Source organism: Mauremys mutica, chromosome 7 (genome assembly GCF_020497125.1).
Source record: "Mauremys mutica isolate MM-2020 ecotype Southern chromosome 7, ASM2049712v1, whole genome shotgun sequence".
Classification (NCBI taxonomy): domain Eukaryota; kingdom Metazoa; phylum Chordata; order Testudines; family Geoemydidae; genus Mauremys; species Mauremys mutica.
Window position 1 is genome coordinate 75506683 of NC_059078.1, and position 23539 is coordinate 75530221.

General features: G+C 41.2%; 1 protein-coding gene across 8 annotated transcripts in view; it reads right to left on the reverse strand.

The window, feature by feature from the left end:
* Positions 1-247: 247 nt before the first annotated feature.
* PARG (poly(ADP-ribose) glycohydrolase) overlaps positions 248-23539 on the reverse strand; it is a 165181-nt gene continuing 141889 nt past the window's right edge. For all 8 annotated transcript variants that reach the window (XM_045024994.1, XM_045024995.1, XM_045024989.1 and 5 more), the window contains exons 14-18: positions 22123-22201; positions 21177-21285; positions 12448-12553; positions 4728-4856; positions 248-2949 (exon numbers count right to left, since the gene is read on the reverse strand). In XM_045024994.1, the coding sequence (XP_044880929.1) occupies positions 2789-2949; positions 4728-4856; positions 12448-12553; positions 21177-21285; positions 22123-22201 (584 nt within the window). In that variant the 3' untranslated portion in view covers positions 248-2788. The remainder of the gene's footprint in view (positions 2950-4727; positions 4857-12447; positions 12554-21176; positions 21286-22122; positions 22202-23539) is intronic.

Below are 23539 nucleotides of genomic sequence, written 5' to 3' on the forward strand. Positions count from 1 at the left end.
ACAGTTTAGTTTTCTCTCAGATTAGAAAGATCCTGGGAATATAATGCTCTTAATAACTTCTTAACCGTGTGCTATGTTACTTCAAATCGGTACAAGTAAATATAATCTTTATGCTGCACTCAACATTACATTGCAAGTGCCCTCACAGTATTCCCCTTCAAAGACCAAGTACGTAAGGATACAGGAGATATTACTTCAAATTTTTCAGATGACTATATATAAATTAAATGAATTCTGTATGGACATGTGAAAAAGCAGACAATAGTTTATTAACTATATTTAAAAAAAATATGGAGGAACATACATTAAAGAACTGAGCTTGAATAGGTTTGCTCTCTCTGCTCCACAATTACTTAATTCTCCAGGCTTTTAAGGAAAAAAAATCATCATAGATGTGATCACATGGATTGTCCTGGAAACATCTTATTCTCTGAATTGAATACACAGTCAGAAAATGAACTTGAGAAAACCATCCTATAGTTACAAATATTCTCCATTTTCATGGCTGAAGTAGACTTTCTTGTAATGACAAGACATTCATTTGGTAGCGTTTGATCTACAAAACTGATTCCCCCCTCCTCCCCCCAAGATGAACACAATGCTTGTTTTCATTAAGACTTATTTATTTTAAAAAGTGGGAAGTTATGCCCAACTACAGAACTTGCTGCTATATTTTCTTTCAGTTGTTTAGGCCAAATCCTGTTTACCTTTGCTGTAAGTAGTAATGTGAACATGATTTGACATTTAGCTTCAATTTTCTGTACACAGGTATGATCAGGCTGTCTTTATTATCAGCAATGCATCTGAAGTCAAATCCCAAAACGTGATCCTTAGAACAAAATGCATGGAATAAGAGTTCACTATGAGCATTAACATTTTATAGTCAGCATCTGAGCAATTCCCGGAAGAGAGACATTTCCTTTAGCTCTAAAGCCACAGGTATAAACAAAATAAAGGTGCTGAAATGCTATTCCAAGTCTCTTTATCAAGATTTCTTTTTCAATTTGCTCTTCAATGGATTTGGATGGACAGAAAGTACAACAGTTGGGAACTGCAGGGTTAAATCACCTGTGCCATAATGTATTAAATTACAAGGAATGCTGATGTTTCCTCATTGAACCATTAGCATAACTGTGAAGATGTTTTTACAGAGCCTCTGCACTAATCTTTTTTCAAGTCCCAAATTCCCCACTAGTTCAGCTCCAACAGTATGAGCAGCAGCAGGAGCTTTAATGTAGGCTGGACTCTGAATGCGCACCAGTATTTAAGCACCATGTTGTCTAAGCCCACTCAGAGGAGATCTACCAGACATCATGCTGAAAATGTTGGTGGCCAACAGTGCTTTATCTACTCTACAGCTTTCAGTATTACTACCACCTGTGGAGCTTAATTGGTAGCAGCAGCTACAATAATGAGATTGGACAAAAAAAGCCTAATGGAAAGAAGGCCATACTTTCCAACTTGGGACTAAATTGCAGACTGCTTACCAGAGGCAAAACTTCCACTGAAATCAATAGAGTTTGGCCAGTATACATTCCTGGGATGTTATGCTACAGTTATGTTCCTAAAGCCTTGAAACTCATTTGTACATTTCTTTAATGTACAGCAGCAGTATTCATTTTGGACTCATGAAGATGGTAATAGCACAGTTTCTACACTACTTCTTACAACATACCTCCACTCTGTTATCTCTTCCATATTTCAAAAGGCGCGCGCCCCCGCCCCCCCAATAGTTGCTGTTTTTATTTATTTATTTTTGGTAGGATGGAAAGATTTGCCCACTGATGCCTAAGTAATTATCATATCCTTGTTTCATTTCTATTGTGTGCATATTTAGACACACCTATGTTTATATATCTGTATATATTCTAGGTAGGGGATCATTGAGATGCTGTTGTAAATCTATCAAATAGCTGAATTCCAGCAATATTACAAATTACTGCAGCAAAACTTGAGTAATTTTAGATACATCATCATGTTTAAGAACTTGTTCACTGTTTTATATAATACTTGGGTTCTACTATAGATTTTTAAGAATGTAAGTAAATGATCTGAAATTGTTCTCTCTGCTTCCTCTAGTTTTAATGTTGTTTCTCTTTTTTCCTTATAACTCAGCCCCTCTTTTCCCTTCCCAGTCTAACTTCCTGTTATTCTGCTCTCCTTGAGTGCCAATACCAGAAGAGTAGTTGTGGGTGCTGCTTTAATTTTTGCTTCCCCATAATCCTTGCAGTTTTTAAACTTTTACTTTTTATTTAAAACATTTAAAATTGTGAAGTTTTTAAAGCTGCAGAAATTAAGAAGTGAAAATTAAAGGCAAAAAGTACCATGGCAGTTTCAGGGATGGACTGGAACTGTTAGAATTTCCAATAAAATGGATAATTACAGGCTTTCCTAACATCACGCCCATGAGTTACATGGCTGTGGGTTTACTAGTAATCACTTTATGTTGGAAATTGGTATATTTTAATAGGTTTTCTTAAAGAGAGTTTTCACATAAACTGGTATTTGTTGGTTCCAAAGGGTAAACAGACCAAAATCTGCCAATGAACAAGACGACATGCAAATAGGATTTACAAAACAACCCTTTATATATGTGGATGAATGGGGTTTACATTGTATAAACAGAAAATCTCACCTCAAAGTTTGGTTTTAGGTTAGGAGAGTTTATAGGATTACAAATGCAGTATTATATACATTGATATTAAGTTAAGCCGGTCCATATTTTACACCCAGCAATTCAAACAATATATTAGACAGAGAGGAAAAAAAATCCTCATACATTTTTATTTTAGTCATCAAAGCACAATCCTTTCTCATCTTCATCGGTGGAATCTGAATAGGATTCAAGGGTATTATATATGAAAGGGTAAAGCTTCACATCTGGTCCTGGAGTAGAACAGCTTCTGCATTCTTCATTATAATATCTGAGCAACAGCCTGTAAACATCCCCTTGAAAATGAAAAGAAATAAAACCAATGCACATTGCTAAAATTACGGCCTCATACTATAAGTATGTCTATATTCACACCCAACACCTGTGTACTGGGTACAGGCCAGAGGAGCTGCATTTACATGGATTTCAATGGCAAGGAACATTGTTTAGGGCAGGGGTCTCAAACACGTGGCCCGCAGGGCTATTTCCTGCGGCCTGCACCCGCCCCCCTGGCCTACTTCCAGGCGAGGGGTGGGCAAACTACAGCTGCAGGATTGCCCCCCTCAGGCCCTGTGCCGCTCCCTGAAGCAGCTGGCATCACGTCCCTGCGGCGGGGGTGGAGGGAAGCAGAGGGCTCCGTCCGTGTGTTCCCCTGGCTTCCAGGCACCGCCGCCCCCCCTCCCCCCCACAGCTCCCATTAGCCGGGAACAGGGAACCGCGGCCAGTGAGAGCTGCGGGGGAGGTACCTGGAGGCGCGGCAAGCAGCATGCGAAGCCCTGCGTCCCCCCCTCCCCCAGGGGCCGCAGGGACATGGTTCCAGCTACTTCCTGGAGCGGGGCCGGGGCCGGCAGCCTGCCCTGGCCCCGGTGTGCGCCGCTGCCACCCTGGAGCCCAAAGCCCTCCTGCACCCCGCCCCCCAACTCCCTGCCCTGAGCCCCCTGCCTGCATCCCAACCCCCTGCCCTGAGCCCCCTGCTGCATCCAACACCCCTTCTGCACCCCAATTCCCTGCCCTGAGCCCCCTGCCGCATCCCATACCCCTCCTGCACCTAAACTCCCTGCCCTGAGCCCCCGCCACACCCCTCATGCACCCTCTGGGGGCAGGGAGGGGGTACAGTTGGGGTGGGGACTTTAGGAAAGGGGTTGGAATGGGGGCAGGGAAGGGGTGGGAAGAGGCGGGGCCTCATGGAAGGAGTGGAGTGGGGGCAGGGCCAGGGGCAGCGAGGGGGTGTGTGTCAGTGATGCTGCCCTCAGGCAAATGAACTAGCCCTCATGTGGCCCTCATGGCCATTTGAGTTTGAGACCTCTGGTTTCGGGGAAGTGAAGGGGCAGCGGCTCTTATTTCAGTATGTAGGCTGGAAGTGCAGACCAAGAGGGACTGTGCCATAACCTATGGTTTGCGAGCTAGTTGAAAACAAGGGTTTGGGGCCCCCTCAACTTCTCAGTTCCTTGCACGAAATCCATTGCTTGCACCACTCCTTGCACAAAATTACCTGAGCTCTGAGCAAGGAGTGGTGAATTTCACAGTAACTATATGTATATACACTTTATAAATTTAAACAACAAAACTGTTACCGAATGGATTATTTTTTGAAGTGATTTGGAAAGACCTAAATTTAGAGTTCAGTTTCCCACAAAGAAGTTAGAGACACTACTATCAGCAGGGCAATGAATGTAGCTTCTCGTGTACTGCCATTGAGTCCCAATGACTTCAAATCTGGCTACTTAGCTGTATCAGGGCTTCTGGGATAGGGCTCATAATACCATACCAGAACAGTAAGAGGAACAAAAATGTGGGTCTTACTGTTTTTTAAAAGACAGAAAAGCATTTCAAATTCTATTTAGAGCTCTGGCAGGACTTCAGTTACCATAAACTAACTTCTATGATGGCACATGTTTATTATCTACCATTTTTTCAGGAATAGCTTCTCGCATAGACCTATAATGTTGAGGTTTCCTTTACTTAAATTCAGCACTTTTAAGATCCTGGTGTTTACATTTCTTACTGTTCAGCTTGTAAGATGGATTTATTCCTCTTTGTATTTCACAGGGGAGAGAGATTGTTTTACACTTACCGACAGTTTGGCCCTTCTCAGTGAGAAAGGTGTACATATTGTAAATATCTCTCATCAGCTCAGCATCTCCAAAGGTAAAATAAACCACATCTCGCCCAGCCTCCGCAGCTGCAAGGATTTGTATTAAGGCTGCAGCACATAAATAAATAAATAATTTTTAAAAAAAAACAGAGGTAAATATAGGATAAGACAATTTATTATAGAAGTAGAGTAATTTGTGGTCTAAATTTAAGGTTGGGAGCTTTCACAACTAATAATCACACCATATAGTATTCTTCATCTGAGGATCTTAAAGCCCACTTTTTGTAAAATTGCAAGCATCATTCCACTTAAAACAAAATACAACCAGAAACTGAAGCTCAGAGCAGGATTTTTCATATGGAAAATAGGGAGACTACTTCCTTCCGAAGAGTAAAATTATGTACATATTCATGTTAAGAAACCTTACTTAGCATGATAGGCACTTTACATATTATTTAATCACATGTTTAGTTCAATCAGCCTACAATGTTCCAAAGGATGGATCTCTATCAACTGCTGAATGTATGGAGGGTTACCATTATTTCTTATCTCTGGACATGTACTTGTCTGAATGCTAATCTTTCCATTTACAATGTCCGTCAGGGATATTATCCACTCTATGCTCACCAGGTGGAAGGTAATGAAGTATTTTATTTTAAACAAAAATGTGACATAGGGAATTATCCTTGCATTCACACCTGGCAGGGCAAAGCACACTAGTAAGATATTCATTGTTCAGCTAGGAAGACGAATCTTTCCCATTTTATTTAACACAGACAAATTTAACATACTATGCTCTTTAATCAAAAGGGCACTTTTAAACCCAGAACTAAATTTTTCATTACACTCATCACATCCCCAATCTCATTTTGGGGATGATATTATAATTTAAATACTTAACCAACAGCCTATGGATTTGGAAACACTTCAGTAGTTCTGCTTTATAAAGGGCCTAATGAACTAACCTGCATAGGAGAACTGAATCTAATGAATCTTCACATTTAGGCCAAATGAACTATGCAACTGCATGTTGCACTAGGAGCATAAGAAGGTACTCTGTAAATTGCTTTCCACCCGAGTTTTTAATTTTAATTGCTAAAAATCTGTAAATTTGGCACTCATGAAAGCGATGGATAAACAGCGGTGGCTTCGGTCAGATGTCCCACCATGCAAGCCTTCCCTTTCCCTTCTCTTACCTCTGCTAGGGCCTGATCCAATGTCCTTTGAAGCTAATGGAAAAAACCTCCCTTTTGTTTATCACTTTACTTTTTTGAACAGATTTTTTCAGGTTAGAGAACTTTTTATAAAAACACTGATCTGGGTAGTTGAGAATGACCTTGTCTCTCATGTAATCACAAATAACATACCCCATTAAAATACATTTTCATAACACTATGAAGGTACTGAACATTTAGCATTTATTTTAGTTATCTCAGACCTTGCTCTTTCCTTTTAACTGGAACATACTGGAAAACTGGTTAAGTATTTTAAAACAATCAAGAAAGAATTCCTTTCTATACAAGAAGCATCCGTTCAGATTATTCCCCTCAAACTAGCACAATGGAACCATGAATCCTAAGTGGAACCTTTCGGCAGTACTGCAATACAGGATTATGATTTTCTATTAGATTTTTCTAAAGAAAAAACTAAGGTGGCCTGGATAAAGTGTTCCAGTAGGAATCTACAGAATTAAGGGCAGATCTACTTCATGGAACTATAGAAACGAGTGTAGAGGCCAAACAGCTCTTGTGCGAAGAAATGTAGAGGACATGAGAACAACGCTGATGACTATAGTAACTCAGAGATCCACAGGATAATTGTATGCATATCCTTAACCCTTTCCAGTACATACAGTACATAAAATGAACAAAAGAAAATTAGAGAATGGAAGCATGCAAATCCTCTGTGAGAAAGAACCTTAGTATTATGTGCCACACAGTGCAGTTCAGAAAGATAAACAAAGCCTACTTCACAATATTAAAGCAGAATTTTTTGAAGGAGACAAAAAAGGGGCATTTCTATGAACAGTCAATTCTGTGGTGACTTTAAATCAGTTATAGCCCCTCCTCAGGCTGATCACATTTGATACAAAGTAGAAATTAATCCAAATCAAAACCTTGCCTCCAAGCACCCCAATCTTTGGGACGATTTAGATGTAGATCCAAACTTTGTAGCTCAGTTGTATCTCTAGCTGATAGACAGACAGATATTACCACATATGTGTACACAGCTAGATAAGCTCACCTTTTAAATATTCAAAATATCTATGCTCATAGTTTAAGATCATTGAAAAACGTCACAAACAAGCTGAAATCTACTTCAAAAAGTCTTATTTAGCCAACATAGCATTCCTCTATTTATAATCGGGATAATTTTCTTTCTTTATACTGCAGTTTGTTGCATTCTCAGGTTATTCACTGTGACCTTGATTCAGACTATATTTTCAGTACAATAGCTTTTCTTTAATGCGTGACACTCAATCATGCTGGAGTGTGATTAAGGCTTCTAGAACAAATGTACTATTTTGTTTTTAAAAAAATATAGAATAACCAAGTTGTCCTGAAACATCTGCAGAATCTCTTGGTAGAACATTTGGAGATGAAGATTATTTTGCCTTTTTAATCATCTGTGAAATTCATATCTCAAACAGAATGTAATAAGTAGTCTGAATTTGGCCAGGAATTACCACTTCAGTTCTCAAGAAGAGAATCATAGGATTTTAAATGACCAGAAGTTGGTCAAGTTCTTAGTTTTGCCCCATTTTTTATTCAAAAAGGCTGTTTTAACCCTTCAAGTATCATATCAGCACCGACTCAGGGGAAAAAAAAAGTCACATACTGAATCATAATACCTCTTGTGCATCACCTAGCTGTTCCCTAATTCTACCAACCAAGTACTGACACAGCCAAACCCTGGTTAGAGCCTCATCCAACTCTAACTGATGTCTTTCCACCAATTTCAGTGGATCAGCCCCAAAGTTTATGATATCTGATGGAAGCATAGCGTAAGATTAGAGCAGCGGTTCTTAAACCTTGGGTCAGGACCCCAAGTGGGTCATGACTCCCTTTGAATGGGGTTGCCCAGGCTGGCTTAAGCCTGGTCTACACTAGGCGTTTAAACCGGTTTTAGGAGCGTAAAACCGATTTAACGCCACAACCGTCCACACTAGGAGGCACCATATATCGATTTTAATGTCTCTTTAAACCGGTTTCTGTACTCCTCCCTAACGAGAGGAGTAACGCTAGTATCGGTATTAACATATCGGATTAGGGTTAGTGTGGATGCTGATCGACGGTATTGGCCTCCGGGAGCTATCCCACAGTGCAGCAGTGACCGCTCTGGACCGCAATCTGAACTCGGATGCAGTGCTCAGGTAGACAGGAAAAGCCCCGTGAACTTTTGAATATTTCCTGTTTGCCCAGCGTGGAGCTCCGATCAGCACGGGTGACGATGCAGTCCGAAATCAAAATAAAAAAAGAGCTCCAGCACGGACCATGCGGATGTGATCGCTGTAAGGGCAGGCAAATCCGTTCTATCAGCGCTCTGTTACAGAAGATGAAATTCAGAATCCTTTTTTAAAAATCTCCAGACAGACGCCATAGCAGGGACTCAGCGCACTGCAGCGTGACAAGCGTAACGGAAAGCCAAAGAATCAAATGGACGCTCATGGACTGGAGGACTGAAGCTATCCCACAGTTCCTGCAGCCTCCGAAAAGTATTTGCATTCTTGGCTGAGCTCCAAATGCTTCTAGGGTCAAACACAGTGTCCGCGGTGGGTCAGGGCATAGCTTGGCAATCTACTCACCCCCCCCACCCACCCCCAGAAGCGAAAGGGAAAACAATCCTCTTACTCTTTTACATCTCACCCTATCTTTACTGAATGCTGCAGATAGACACGATGCTGCAGCCGTCAACACCAACATCCTCACTCCCCCCCTGCCATGGGTGGCTGATGGTACAAAAGGACTGGTAACCGTCCTCGTCATCAGCCTATTGGCACATGGGGCAGTAACCATGCTGACTAGCATCCGTCAGGTCGATCAAGGGCTCCTGGCCCTAATTTTTTCTGGTGGATGGTGCAGTATGGCTGGTAACCATCGTCATCATAGCAACAGGGGGCTGAGCTCCATCAGCCCCCACCCTTCATGTGTAAAGAAAAGATTCAGTTGCCCCTGGACTAGCAGAGGGATGCTGGGCTTCTCTCCTACACACTGCTTAATGTCCTGTCTGGACTATCATAGCAGCTGGAGGCTGCCTTCCACTCATTTCTCACTAACAAGTCACCATGTCTTTTTATTCCTGCATTCTTTATTACTTCATCACACAAGTGGGGGGACAATGCTACGGTAGCCCAGAAAGGCTGGGGGAAGAACGGAATCAACAGGTGGGGTTGTTACAGGAGCACCCCCTGTGAATAGCATACAGATCATAGTTTCTGCAGGATCTGACACAGAGCAGCTGTGCTCTCTGGTTCTATGATACAGTGGTTATCTAGTACACTTGCCTATATTCTAGGCAGGACTGATTCTATTTTTAGATACCAAAAAGGAGGGATTGACTCAGGGAGTCATTCCCAATTTTGGCTTTTGCGCCCCTGGCTAAGAGCAGCCAGGGGCACTTATGACAGCAGCAAATGGTACAAAAGGACTGGTAGCCATAATCATCCTCACCAGTTCCAATTTATGGAAGGGTTTGGATGGTGCAGTATGACTGGTAACCATCTCTGCTGTCATGCAAAAGCAAAAGCATGCTTCTGTGTAGCGCTGCTGAATCGCCTCTGTGAGCGGCATCTAGTACACATACGGTGAGAGTCACAACAAAAGGCAAAACAAGCTCCATGATTGCCATGCTATGGCATCTGCCAGGGCAATCCAGGGGAAAAAGGCGCGAAATGCTTGTCTGCCGTTGCTTTCCCAGAGGAAGGAGTGACTAACGACATTTACCCAGAACCACCCGCGACAATGATTTTTGCCCCATCAGGCACTGGGATCTCAACCCGGAAGTTCCAAGGGGCGGGGGAAGCTGCGGGAACTATGGGATAGCTAGGGAATAGCTACCCACAGTGCAACGCTCCAGAATCCGACGCTAGCCTCGGACCGCGGACGCACACCACCAAATTAATGTGTTTAGTGTGGCCGCGCGCACTCGATTTTATAAAATCTGTTTTACAAAACCGGTTTATGCAAATTCGGAATAGTCCCGTAGTGTAGACGTACCCTTAGACTTGCTGGGGCCCCCTGCCTGGGGCTAAAGCCCTTGAGCTTCAGCTTTTCCCCCCCTCTTCCCCGGAGTGGCTTTGCCCACCCCCTCAGGGCAGTGGGGCTTGGGCAAGCTCAGGTTGTGAGGGTGGTGAAGTAATTTTTGTTGTCAGAAGGAGGTCGCAGTGCAATGAAGTTTGAGAACCCTGGGATTAGAGGATACATGTGTATATTCTGATCTGTATTCTCAACACAGTAGCAGCAGCAAAACTTGCTTTCAAGTGGTACTAAATTGAGAATCTCAGCTCTGAAAAATCATAGAGGGATACAGAAAGTAAGGCAAATTCCACCAATAGGTAGAGAAAGTGGCTAGTTTTCTCTTGCCAGACTAGAGCTAATTATAGCACCTTGCCTACTGGAGATCAGGTTATAAACATTTTCTAACATCAATAGGCTACAGCATTAGTGAACAAAAGTCAAATAAAATTAAACTTCTGTGCATATATTGTAACTGAAGAAAAGCTTATTTATGCTTCATAACATAATTTATATTTGTTTAAACACACACACTTATAATTCTGCCATGCCCTTATACTCTCACTCTCTCTAATGTCCTCCTCTAATTTGCATCTACTAAAACACTGAATTTTTTTATTTTAATTTTTTTTTTTTTTTTTTAATAAAGGTAATGCCTCTCTTCTCAACAAATCTGCTGGGACAGTTCTGCTTAGCCATCCCCACACTGGACCTCTGCGTGACTAGAAGAAAGGTATTTTCAGTGAAGGACCATCAATTGTAAAGTTCATGTCCACTGTTGGTCCAATCATGCCTTAGTCAAGCAATCATTATTTCTAGCAGAAACCCAGACATTTTGGGATTACACTGGGATATTGCATTTCAGGCTAAAAAGAGCTCTTACTCAAATTAAAACATTTACTAAAACTCCCTAACTTGAATTGTCCATCAAAGATGATCACAGATTGCAGCAGATTTGGCTCTTTGTATTGATGGCCTGAACCTGATAATCTATTTTATTTAATGGAAAACAAAAAACAGTTGTCATGAAATCAATGAGCACGGAGTGAAAAATAGGCTCTCACTAAGTAACACACATTTGGAAAGAAAACTAATGAAGCTGGCAGCCTGAAGAGCATGATGCTTACATTTAGTTTCTAACATAACCACTAGGCCATAGTTATTAAAGCTAACTTTTGAAAATATTTTTTCACCCCAAACACCTGACAATAAGCAGCAAAATATGCCAATTTCTGTTTAGATTTAAATTATGTTAAATTATAACTATGCAGAACTAGATTTGGGGATTTACTAATCCAGAATCCAAACGAGTGCTTGATTTACAAGTACCCACGAAGTGGAAGCAGTCCCAAATTAAGCCAGGATTTTGGGGTCTGCTACAGGCTGAGTGCCTTGATTAAGGACAGAGCAAGAGAAATTGAGGGATTTGGTTGCAAGGAAGGAGAAATTTAAGAGACTGCAGGTCCCAAGAATACACATTGCCTTTTAGGAAGGCAGAGATCAGGAGGCATTTATAGAAGCTTCAAAGGAAGCTATGTTTCCTGTCTTTCTGTGAAGATGATGTCAAATACGTCGCACTGGCAATTGGTACCCTCAAAGTGGTAGGGGAGAAAATGGGGCATAAGTTCTCCTAGAATGCAACTCATTCTTATCAGCCAACAATCTCCAATATCATACTTAACATTTTACATCTTCAGAGTGCTATATAGACAGTAACCCTCACGTGGGGTAAATGGGACGGTATCGACTCTCTTTTGCCAGATTAGGAGCCTGCTTAAGGCAGGGGCCACTAATGCTTTTCCTGTAAAAATCGGTGCAAACATACACTGGATAAGCAAGAAAAGAACGAGAATAACTTGTAACAGATGGAAGAAACGGAGGGCGAGGCAAACTGTTGCTGCAAACTGTGCTTGCAGATAACTGCAGGCACTATTTTGCAACCAAAATGATTTGCACCTGCATTTTAGGTCATTTAGGTATCTAAGCACTGTACCTGATTTGTGAGTACAACTAGGTAATTAAGTCAGCTTTGTGGGCCCATAAATTAAGATCCACTTAAGATCGGGCTCAAAGTTTGGCCCAGAGAGGTTTGACCCAGAGCCACAGAGTGTGCCAGTGGCAGCAACGATTTAAAACTCAAATTCTTGGCTCCCATTCCCGTGCTCATTCCATTTGACCTTTCCTGTCAAAATAGAATTACACCCTCCTCCCACTATAAAGTGCAAAATACATGAATTGAAGAACAAGCATGTTCCTTTTTGGATTAGTACAGATGGTTTTAGTACTACTCCAGCCCTTGGCTAGCAGCAGTTTGCTATGAAAACGCATTTGAATTTTCGGGACTTTTAAAGAGGGAGGAATACAAACTTATTTCTTTCTAAACCAAAGTGTCCAAGCACCTAAAATAGAAAGCTTACTCCAACCTGACATTTGATTCATTCTGTCCTTAAAGCATTGCTATTTACCTTTCAATCTGGAATCGCCACCAAAGGCACCGCATCCCCAGTTTCCTGTGGCTACTGCTGAAAGATGCTGAGGGGGAACAGCAGGTCGAGCGAAGCCACAGTATGCCTGCAGGCAGACAAAAGGCACATCAACAGAGGAGGTTTTTGACAGTAGTTCTGATGCTATATTCTTAAACTTAGTGTTAGATAACAGTAATCTGCATCTTTATTCTACTGTTTTCTGGTAACCTAAAATTCAATATATCTTCGGGCTGGCTTAAAAGTGAAAGTTAACACATTAGTTTGTTGGCAAATGAGCAATGATAGGCAAAGGAAACATTTAAAGTGAAAATTAGATAGGAAAACAAAATCCTAGTTATTTCCCCAGCAATGAGGAGGAGCAGGGAATCCCTCATGCCCTAGGTAGAATTCCAAGAATATCTGTAAAACAAATGTCTTTCATTCTATAAGATCCTAAGGCACTTTACATATTTAAATGTAATGTGTACTCTGTATTTACTGAAAGCTCACTTGGTCCACTTGAAACCTTTCCGGTGAAACAGCTACACTATGCTACAGTTTAGCAAAGAAAGAGGATACTTGTACTCAGTTGAAACTGGAGGGCCTATGTAGGTAAATGGGAAATAATTTCTTAAACGGAATGTGGCTGAGACACTGGGATTAACCCTACTTGTATGGAAAATGCCATGGTCTCTTTAAATTACCATAGTGGTCAGGCCTAGTTTTTGTGTCTCATCTGAAAGCAGTACAGTACTAGTACACACCATGCTGGGGCTTCAGTTCAATATCTACTCAGAGGGAAGAGTACCACCTCCCAAACTATTATTCAGGTTCCAGAGGGCTTCCATCCAAGCACAGGTATTTGTAGTTTTTCTGCATAATCCCCTTTATCCTATGCAACTCCTGCTGCCCTAGGCCCTGCATAATTGTCACCTTTCAAGGATAAGGAAGTATTTCATTTCTGGCTTTCACAAAACTAAAGGTTAGATTAGCTATAGGTTTAAAATGGTAGAATCCTTTCTTACTGTGCCTCTCTCATATACCTGTACTGTAAAGTTAATACAAAATCTGTCCTTTTTATTTTTTAAGGTTTTTGTTTGTTTGGGTCTTTTGACCACCCAATTGTTTCTCATAAAGGTGTAAAATCTTCTCACCAGTTAAGCAATCAGAATTTAGAGACCATGACCAAGAAAGGACCAACTTGTGATTTGCCAGCTACCATAGCAATCGAAGACAAAAGAAACTCATCTGAGCCAAGGAAACAGAATGACCTTACAAGAAAAGAAGACAAATTTTCCCAGCACTAAATTAAATGTAATGAAGCATTTTTGAGATTGCTTGTGAAGTGAAAACTTGAAAAGCCTATCACTGATCCACACATGGAATATTATGAGACCACTATGTAACAGCAGGACGAATCTGTTCCATGTTCTTTAAAGCCCTGAAACTGAGAATAAAATACAAAAAGCCATCTTAAAATACAGGTCTTATATAATATTAAGTGAGGGAAGGAGGGGAAAAACCTGACAGTCACTCACAAATCTTGGATAAAGAAAGATGCTCCTACAAAAGACCCAGGGGAGAAAAAGGAAAAATCTCTCCATGAAATTTTTACAAAGGTATAAAAATGTATTGAACACATTGTCTAGTACGGATTAGTAAATCTGGTTTTTCGCCCCCAAGTAGTCTGTAAATTCTGACAGATATTAGTTATGATTTGGCAGTACACCATTATTCAAAGTTTACAACAGAGAGCTTAAACAACAGTTCACAAATTACCTGTTCCATCAGATGCATGTGGCTTTTTAAAGTCTCTCTCAAGTCAGAAATATTGGTGTGCTCAATGACTGGAGCAGGTTTGTGAAAAATGACAGCACCTAGCAAACCATTACAGAGCTGTGTGGAAAATAAACCTCCCCCGCTGAAAGAACTGGATCTGAACAAGACAGCCATTTTGTTTCTGTGTTTGTTTATTTGCGCGAAGGAGTGGGACATGTATTTTTGAAGTACACAGAGAAAATACATGGAGAACATAGAAACTGCCTTTATATTCTCTCTCACCCTCCTAGCTAACAACAGATTGAAGCGCTCCAGAAGTAGCAAGCTGAGTGCCTGGAGTACCTCTCATTGCTCCACAATGATCCTTATAGCCAATATAAGAGTGGAACTGTCTTGGTCATAAAATAATGTCTTGTAAGGTCATTCTGTTTCCTTGGCTCAGATGAGTTTCTTTTGTCTTCGATTGCTATGGTAGCTGGCAAATCACAAGTTGGTCCTTTCTTGGTCATGGTCTCTAAATTCTGATTGCTTAACTGGTGAGAAGATTTTACACCTTTATGAGAAACAATTGGGTGGTCAAAAGACCCAAGAGGAGGAGGAGGAGGAGGAGGAGGGTGGTGGTGGTCGGGGACTCTCTCCTCAGGGGGACTGAGTCATCTATCTGCCGCCCTGACCGGGAAAACCGAGAGGTGTGCTGCTTGCCAGGGGCTAGGATTCACGATGTGACGGAGAGACTGCCGAGACTCATCAAGCCCTCGGATCGCTACCCCTTCCTGCTTCGCCATGTGGGCACCAATGATACTGCCAAGAATGACCTTGAGCGTATCACTGCAGACTACGTGGCTCTGGGAAGAAGGATAAAGGAGTTTGAGGCGCAAGTGGTGTTCTCGTCTATCCTCCCTGTGGCAGGAAAAGGCCAGGGTAGAGACCGTCGAATCGTGGAAATCAACGAATGGCTATGCAGATGGTGTCGGAGAGAAGGGTTTGGATTCTTTGACCATGGGATGGTCTTCCAAGAAGAAGGATTGCTAGGCAGAAATGGGCTCCACCTCACGAAGAGAGGGAAGAGCATCTTTGCAAGCAGGCTGGCTAACCTAGTGAGGAGGGCTTTAAACTAGGTTCACCGGGGGAAGGAGACCAAAGCCCCGAGGTAAGTGGGGAAGTGGGATATCGGGAGAAAGCACAAGTAGGTGAGTGCAAGAGGGGAGGGCTCCTGCCCCATTCTGGGACACCAGGACGATCAGTGAGTTATCTTACATGTCTATACACAAATGCAAGAAGCCTGGGGAATAAGCAGGGAGAACTAGAAGTCCTGGCACAGTCAAGGAATTATGATGTAATTGGAATAACAGAGACTTGGTGGGATAACGCACATGATTGGAGTACTGTCATGGATGGATATAAACTGTTCAGGAAGGATAGGCAGGGCAGAAAAGGTGGGGGAGTTGCGCTGTATGTAAGAGAGCAGTATGACTGCTCAGAGCTCAAGTATGAAACTGCAGAAAAACCTGAGAGTCTCTGGATTAAATTTAGAAGTATGAACAACAAGGGTGATGTCGTGGTGGGAGTCCGCTACAGACCACCAGACCAGGGGGATGAGGTGGACGAGGCTTTCTTCCAGCAACTAACAGAAGTTGCTAGATCACAGGCCCTGGTTCTCATGGGTGACTTTAATCACCCCAATATCTGCTGGGAGAGCAATACAGCAGTGCACAGACAATCCAGGAAGTTTCTGGAAAGTGTAGGGGACAATTTCCTGGTGCAAGTGCTGGAGGAACCAACTAGGGGAAAAGCTCTTCTTGACCTGCTGCTCACAAACAGGGAAGAAATAGTAGAGGAAGCAATAGTGGATGGGAACCTGGGAGGCAGTGACCATGAGATGGTCGAGTTCAGGATCCTGACACAAGGAAGAAAGGAGAGCAGTAGAACAGAGACCCTGGACTTCAGAAAAGCAGACTTTGACTCCCTCAGGGAACTGATGGGCAAGGTCCCCTGGGAGAATAACATGACGGGGAAAGGAGTCGAAGAAAGCTGGCTGTATTTTAAAGAATCCTTATTGAGGTTGCAGGAACAAACCATCCCGATGTGTAGGAAGAAAAGTAAATATGGCAGGTGACCAGCTTGGCTTAACAGTGAAATCCTTGCTCATCTTAAACACAAAAAAACAGCTTACAAGAAGTGGAAGATTGGACAAATAACCAGGGAAGAGTATAAAAGTATTGCTCAGGCATGCAGGAGTGAAATTAGGAAGGCCAAATCACACTTGGAGTTGCAGCTAGCCGGAGATGTTAGGAGTAACAAGAAGGGTTTCTTCAGGTATGTTAGCAACAAGAAGAAAGTCAAGGAAAGTGTGGGCCCCTTGCTGAATGAGGGAGGGAACCTAGTGACAGAGGATGTGGAGAAAGCTAGTGTACTCAATGCTTTTTTTGCCTCTGTCTTCACAGACAAGGTCAGCTCCCAGACAGCTGCACTCTGCAGCACGGTATGGGGAGGAGGTGACCAACTCTCTGTGGAGAAAGAAGTAGTTCGGGACTATTTAGAAAAGCTGGACGAGCACAAGTCCATGGGGCCGGATGCACTGCATCCGAGGGTGCTAAAGGAGTTGGTCGATGAGATTGCAGAGCCATTGGCCATTATTTTTGAAAAATCATGGCGATTGGGGGAGGTCCCGGATGACTGGAAAAAAGCTAATGTAGTGCCCATCTTTAAAAAAGGGAAGAAAGAAGATCCAGGGAGCTACAGGCCAGTCAGTCTCACCTCAGTCCCTGGAAAAATCATGGAACAGGTCCTCAAGGAATCAATTCTGAACCACTTAAAGGAGGGGAAAGTGATCAGGAACAGTCAGCATGGATTCACCAAGGGCAAGTCATGCCTGACTAACCTAATGGCCTTCTATGATGAGATAACCGGCTCTGTGGATGAGGGGAAAGCAGTGGATGTGCTATTTCTGGACTTTAGCAAAGTTTTTGATACAGTCTCCCACAGTATTCTTGCCAGCAAGTTAAAGTAGTATGGGCTGGATGAATGGACGGTAAGGTGGATAGAAAACTGGCTAGATGGTCGGGCTCAACGGGTAGTGATCAATGGTTCCATGTCTAGTTGGCAGCCGGTATCAAGTGGAGTGCCCCAAGGATCGGTGCTGGGGCCAGTTTTGTTCAATATCTTCATTAACGATCTGGAGGATGGTGTGGACTGCACCCTTAGCAAGTTTGCAGATGACACTAAACTGGGAGGAGTGGTTGATACGCTGGAGGGTAGGGATAGGATACAGAGGGACCTAGACAAATTAGAGGATTGGGCCAAAAGAAATATGATGAGGTTCAACAAGGACAAGTGCAGAGTCCTGCACTTAGGACGGAAGAATCCCATGCACTGCTACAGACTAGGGACCGAATGGCTGGGCAGCAGTTCTGCAGAAAAGGACCTAGGGGTTACGGTGGACGAAAATCTGAATATGAGTCAACAGTGTGCCCTTGTTGCCAAGAAGGCTAATGGCATTTTGGGTTGTATAAGTAGGGGCATTTCCAGCAGATCGAGGGATGTGATCATTCCCCTCTATTCAGCACTGGTGAGGCCTCATTTGGAGTACTGTGCCCAGTTTTGGGCCCCACACTACAAGAAGGATGTGGATAAATTGGAAAGAGTCCAGCGGAGGGCAACAAAAATGATTAGGGGGTTGGAGCACATGACTTATGAGGAGAGGCTGAAGGAACTGGGATTGTTTAGTCTGCAGAAGAGAAGAATGAGGGGGCCTTTGATAGCTGCTTTCAACTACCTCAAAGGGGGTTCCAAAGAGGATGGATCTAGACTGTTCTCAGTGGTAGAAGATGACAGAACAAGGAGTAATGGTCTCAAGTTGCAGAGGGGGAGGTTTAGGTTGGACATTAGGAAAAACTTTTTCACTAGTAGGGTGGTGAAGAACTGGAATGGGTTACCTAGGGAGGTGGTGGAATCTCCTTCCTTAGAGGTTTTTAAGGTCAGGCTTGACAAAGCCCTGGCTGGGATGATTTAGTTGGGTTTGGTCCTGCTTTGAGCAGGGGGTTGGACTAGATGACCTCCTGAGGTCCCTTCCAACCCTGAGATTCTATGATTCTATGATATCTCAAATTTCTATACAATGATAAGTGATGCTCTGCTGGAACTTAAAAAGATCAAGTTGTATCTGGATAATTAAGCTATAAAGTATCACCAGGGACAGACTATTATTAACTAGCACTATTCTCAAGGGAATCATGATAATAATACAATAGCCCTGTGTACTATCTTACTATTACATTTCTTACATTGTGTATTTGCAAATCTTAACATTGAAATCAGGCACAATGGATGCCTTAGAATTCTAAACAGCTGATCTCGGACAACATTAATCAGTTTTTTCAGGGATGGATTAAACCAGGTGTACAGCCAGTTATATTATAGTTATCTTAAGTTTGGTTAAAAAATAATGTATTTGCTTTATAGTTTCTGGCTAGTAAGCAGAAAAAGACCCTAATCAGCAAATAAAGGAAGGCTGTGAGAATAATTAGTAGTAGTAGTTGTAGTGTAGGAAGGATGTATGGTTCAAAAATAAGTAATAAAAAGCTGCAGTAGCAAGACAAAGAAAAACTGCCTTAAAACCTTTTATCTTCAAAAGAAACGAGCACAAACCTTCCCACTGTTCTGCTGGTAAGCAAGGAGATGGGAGTATACAAGAAAGGAAGGGAAAAAGCAAGGATAAATTGCTTCAAACTGGGCTTTTGCTACAGCTAGCAAGTTAGCTGATGGGTATAAAGAGAGCCATGAATCTGAAAGTTCTTTGTCAGACCGTACCTGATCATTCTGGAGCACACTAGGATAAGACGGTTTTCCCTGGGTCTGACCTGTTTTTAAATATACTGATCACATGCTTATGAATAATTTGTTACTGTTCTGGCTGTAGTGACTGCTTATCTTTAGGCTGTTAGGCATGTTTTGAGCAATTGTATAAATACCACCTGTCCTTTGGACTTAATAAAGAAATTTATGGTTGAATTATGTTTGGTGATCTCCTATATTAATATTAATTTCAAATAATATTAATAATTCCAACACGACAAGTAGGTGTCAGTCCCAACAAACTGCCTCTTTGGAAAACTGACTGACAACTAACATCTGGTCCCACCAAGATAAGTGCAGCTTAAAAAGGAGATACAATACCAAATTATAAGATAGGATCCTTTTAAAAAATAAAACCACTCCATTACATGTCTCTCTCAATTACTTCCTAATGCTTAATAACAGAAGAGAAGTATAACAGAACTGCGGGAGTCAATGGATACTGATCCCTATCCTATGATAGGGTGCCATTCTTGTATAAACAGGTATTTGATGGCCTAAATAAATAAATGGTCTAATTAATTACATCATGATACATTTTAGATAAGAAGAAATTGTAACTCTTATTGTTTTTTCCACTCCACACAAAATATTAAACTCTCTTGGTTTAGATAAACTGACTGAAAACCAATGTAGACAAATACTGTTGTATACTCTAGCAATATGTTGTCTTCAGAAGGCATGGTGATTTCTAGTATGATTTAGTATAGAATTGCTCCTTACATTTGAGTTTACCTTACTTAATGGAATGTAAAATCTATGTCACTCAGCAGTTGGCTTAGCATTTTCCTCAGATATGATTAACCTGTTCATGTTGAACTACCGCTGCCTAACAGGAGTTCTAAACAGAAGAAAATGCATGCATTTATCCTAATATATGAAAGGATTTGCATCTATCAATATGATTGATAAGTTTAGTCTGATCTCAAATGCATTGGGGTGGGCGATTTAGTTTTCCAATTAAACTGTCACTGAAGTTTACTAAATTCATTTACTGTCTTTTTCAGGGCTTATTTCATTACCATCAGTGATGGAATGATGTGATGTATGTTACTTTATACAAGAAACACAGGTTTTTAAACTAAAATTAGTCTTGATCGGTGTACATCATTTTTGGAAAAATTACCTTAAAAGTGGTATTTCCTTTTCAGTTGGAAGATTAATGAAAAGCTTCCTATGCTTACTTGAATTTACTTACATATCCACAATAGGACCTGATCCTAAAAGGTGCTGAATGCTTCAATTCCCACTGATGTAAAATGGAAACTGAGGTTTCCCAGTACCTTTCACAGTAGGACCTATACAGTACATATGTACACCTGCTAAAGATTAATTACAAGGCATAGAAATTAATGAAAAACCTGCCTTGTTTATTTAAAAAAAAAAGTTGTAGCTAAAGATACCTGTAGCAGGAAAGGTATACCAAGAATGCAGAGTATCATCAGAATTCAATGTTTACTTGGTTTCTAGATGGGGCTAGGATCTGATCCATAATAAAGCAAGAGACTTCCCTCTCCAGTGTCTGATTGAAAATAGAAACTTAAGTTGGGTACTCATTTGGAAGAGGAAAAATTAGTCCAGAATCTGGTCATGAATTAGAAACTGCGGGCAGGGGTGGGGGAGGTGGGGAAAGAGAAGGAAACAATATCAGTATTGTTAACCATCAATCTATAGAAATATGAGGTACTGTACTTTTTTTTGTTTCTTTAAAATCATAGGGCAGACTAGATTCATTACAGCTAACCAATCTTAAATATAAATTGCAGGAAATATTGGTAGTGGTAACTTTTTAGTTCTGGCCTTAGAATTTTTGAAAAACGTTATTGGGAAGATTTGGACAGACCTATTAGTTTCCATTTAGAAAATTAAAAAATGTATGCCAAGACAGAAACCATTTACCAACAAGCATTCTATCTGGCATGCTTAAACTTTAATCTTACTACTGCAAAATATGAAGGATACCTATTATGAAACGATACTGTAATTAAACAAGATGTCCCCTTCAAAGGAGTTGCTGATATTGCAAGAACTATGGGAAAGCGTAACTCCAACATTAATGAAATGGCTGTAAATAATGGGCCTTAGAAGTTACTGGCCTTGTTGAGCTCTCTTCTAATTTTCTCAGGAACAAACTGATCAAGGAAACGTCTGAAGTGAAATGCATCGATAGCAACAATTTCAGTGCAGCGCCTCTGCCATTCATCCCTACATTGGGAAAAGGAGGACAGCAAAATTTTGTGTAGTCAATAATATATTGTCAAAGAAACAATTCCAAGAATTGAAATGTGACTCAAAGCTTTATAATTCATTCAGCAGGTTAACTCTTTCAGTAAGCTAAGCTACAATTACCTGTTCTGAAACGCAAACATGGCGGAGACAATAGCACCACCTTACCTCACAGTGATGTGAAAATACATTCATTATGTCTGTGAAGCACTGATGATATGGTGATGAAGGCCATAAAAAAGCCTTTTCAACGTGTTACAGATATTTTTGTACTGCAGACTCGTAACTACATTGTAGAAGTTATGAGAATATAAAATGGAGTCATAGGTAGCTGTGGCTTTTGGCACTTAACAAGGTACTGCTCAGCAGTGAAACAGTAAAATAAACTCATCAGATTTTAGAGTTAGCACCCTTTCTGAATAGATGCAGTTTATGCCTCTCAGAACTACAGTTGCAAACTGTACAGTCTAAGGAAGACAATACTGTTACAGTTGGTTCCTATTTGAAAGGTTTTCTTTGGAACCATAACAGCTTTAAATTAATGAATAATTAGTTTATTACCTTAAACTATAACAGATTCTGTAGTAAATTGCCCTGCCATAAAATATATGGGCCTTATCTATAACAAAGCACCCTACATGCTTTCTAGCAGTTTTTAAAAACTCAACTGGTCATATCTGTAAAAGAGAAGCTTAAAAAGTGCTCCGGAGAGCCGCAGTTCAACATTCATGATAGTTTCCTTACTCTTTTTTCAGAAATATAGGCTAAGCTTTAATGGTAAAAATTATCTCAGCTACTCAACATTGAATGCATTACCTTGGGGTATCATCTTCATGGCTTCTCGCCCATCGGTATGTTTCTGCATAGCCTGTATATTCACTGTATTGCTCAGTACCTGAAATAAATCATTTGTCATGTTACACACGCAATTTGCAGATGTTTCTCTTCTTAATACATCACCTCCCTCCAAGGAGTCTTCACTCCTCTGAATATATGTGCAACTTATGTTAATACTAATGGGAGCTACATATGAACATTACGAGGCAAACCGAACCCTATGTAATCAACTTGGGTCTCTTTTCCACAGGGGGTAGTAAGTGTCCAGCACAGGCAGTCACAACTGCAAGTCTCTTTTACCTGTGTCCACAAGTCCTAACATACATTTAACTACCTGCAGTTCTCAACCTCCCCAGTCCAGAGTGAAATTCAACAGGAAAGACACCAGGCTGATGGCTAAGGATACAGATCTTGGGAGTAGCAAGTTAATTTTTTGGGGTGGGGGAGAAGAATGAGGAAGACTGGAAGGACATGACTTAATCCAACAGAATTTTTCCAATAAACTATTTTTCCTTCAAGTTTTTACTGGTAAATGTCTATTTAACAAAGAGATCAGATGCCTTACCAACAGGGTTTTTTTGTTTGAGACACAAGTAAAGAAAATTAGCTTGCAAAATTTAGTAGAAAGAAAAGACTGAGAAAATGTCTGGTTAGCATTACTGTAATGCACTGACAGTGTTATTATGAGGAAGGGAGCTGTCATGCTTGATCAACACAGAAGACCAAAATAAGGGTACATCATCTGTCGCTTTTCTCTGTGATGGGCACAGAATAGTTAACTGTTCTTTCATACGAGCAAGAATATTTTCCTGAATTTTAACAATCTGACAATGTTCAAAAGGTATATTGTTCAAAAGGTCAGAAATTACATGTCAAACTTTTCTTATATATAAAAACAAGGTTTAACATATTAGAGCCCATTAATATATAGTTCAACTCCTTAACATGACATGAATGATTAATTCATTTAGACCAGGATCTACATGGGCAGTAGGTTCACAGGTACATAGACACTGAAACAAGTTGACTCGCATACATATTACAATGACAATAAAATACTCCACTATTCAGAATACGTATTAAGCACCATTCACTGAAAGACTGGAATGATACCCCTAATGAAGGACGACAGTAAGAGGAGGAAAATGGTATTTAGAGAGTAGTACATTTTCACAGGGCAACATAATTTTCTCTGAAAGAAAGTCTAGAAAATGCATGAAGGTGTAAGGGCCAGAATGAAGCAGTTATTATTGCCCTGTGCCAGGAGTGGTGCAGAGCTGCATCACCCCAACGGAAGCCTTGGGAATCCAGACTGCACACCTTAAAATCAATACATCTGGTCTAGGGCTGCCTTGCACTGGATGTTTGTCATCTTGGACCTCTGAGACCCCTGACT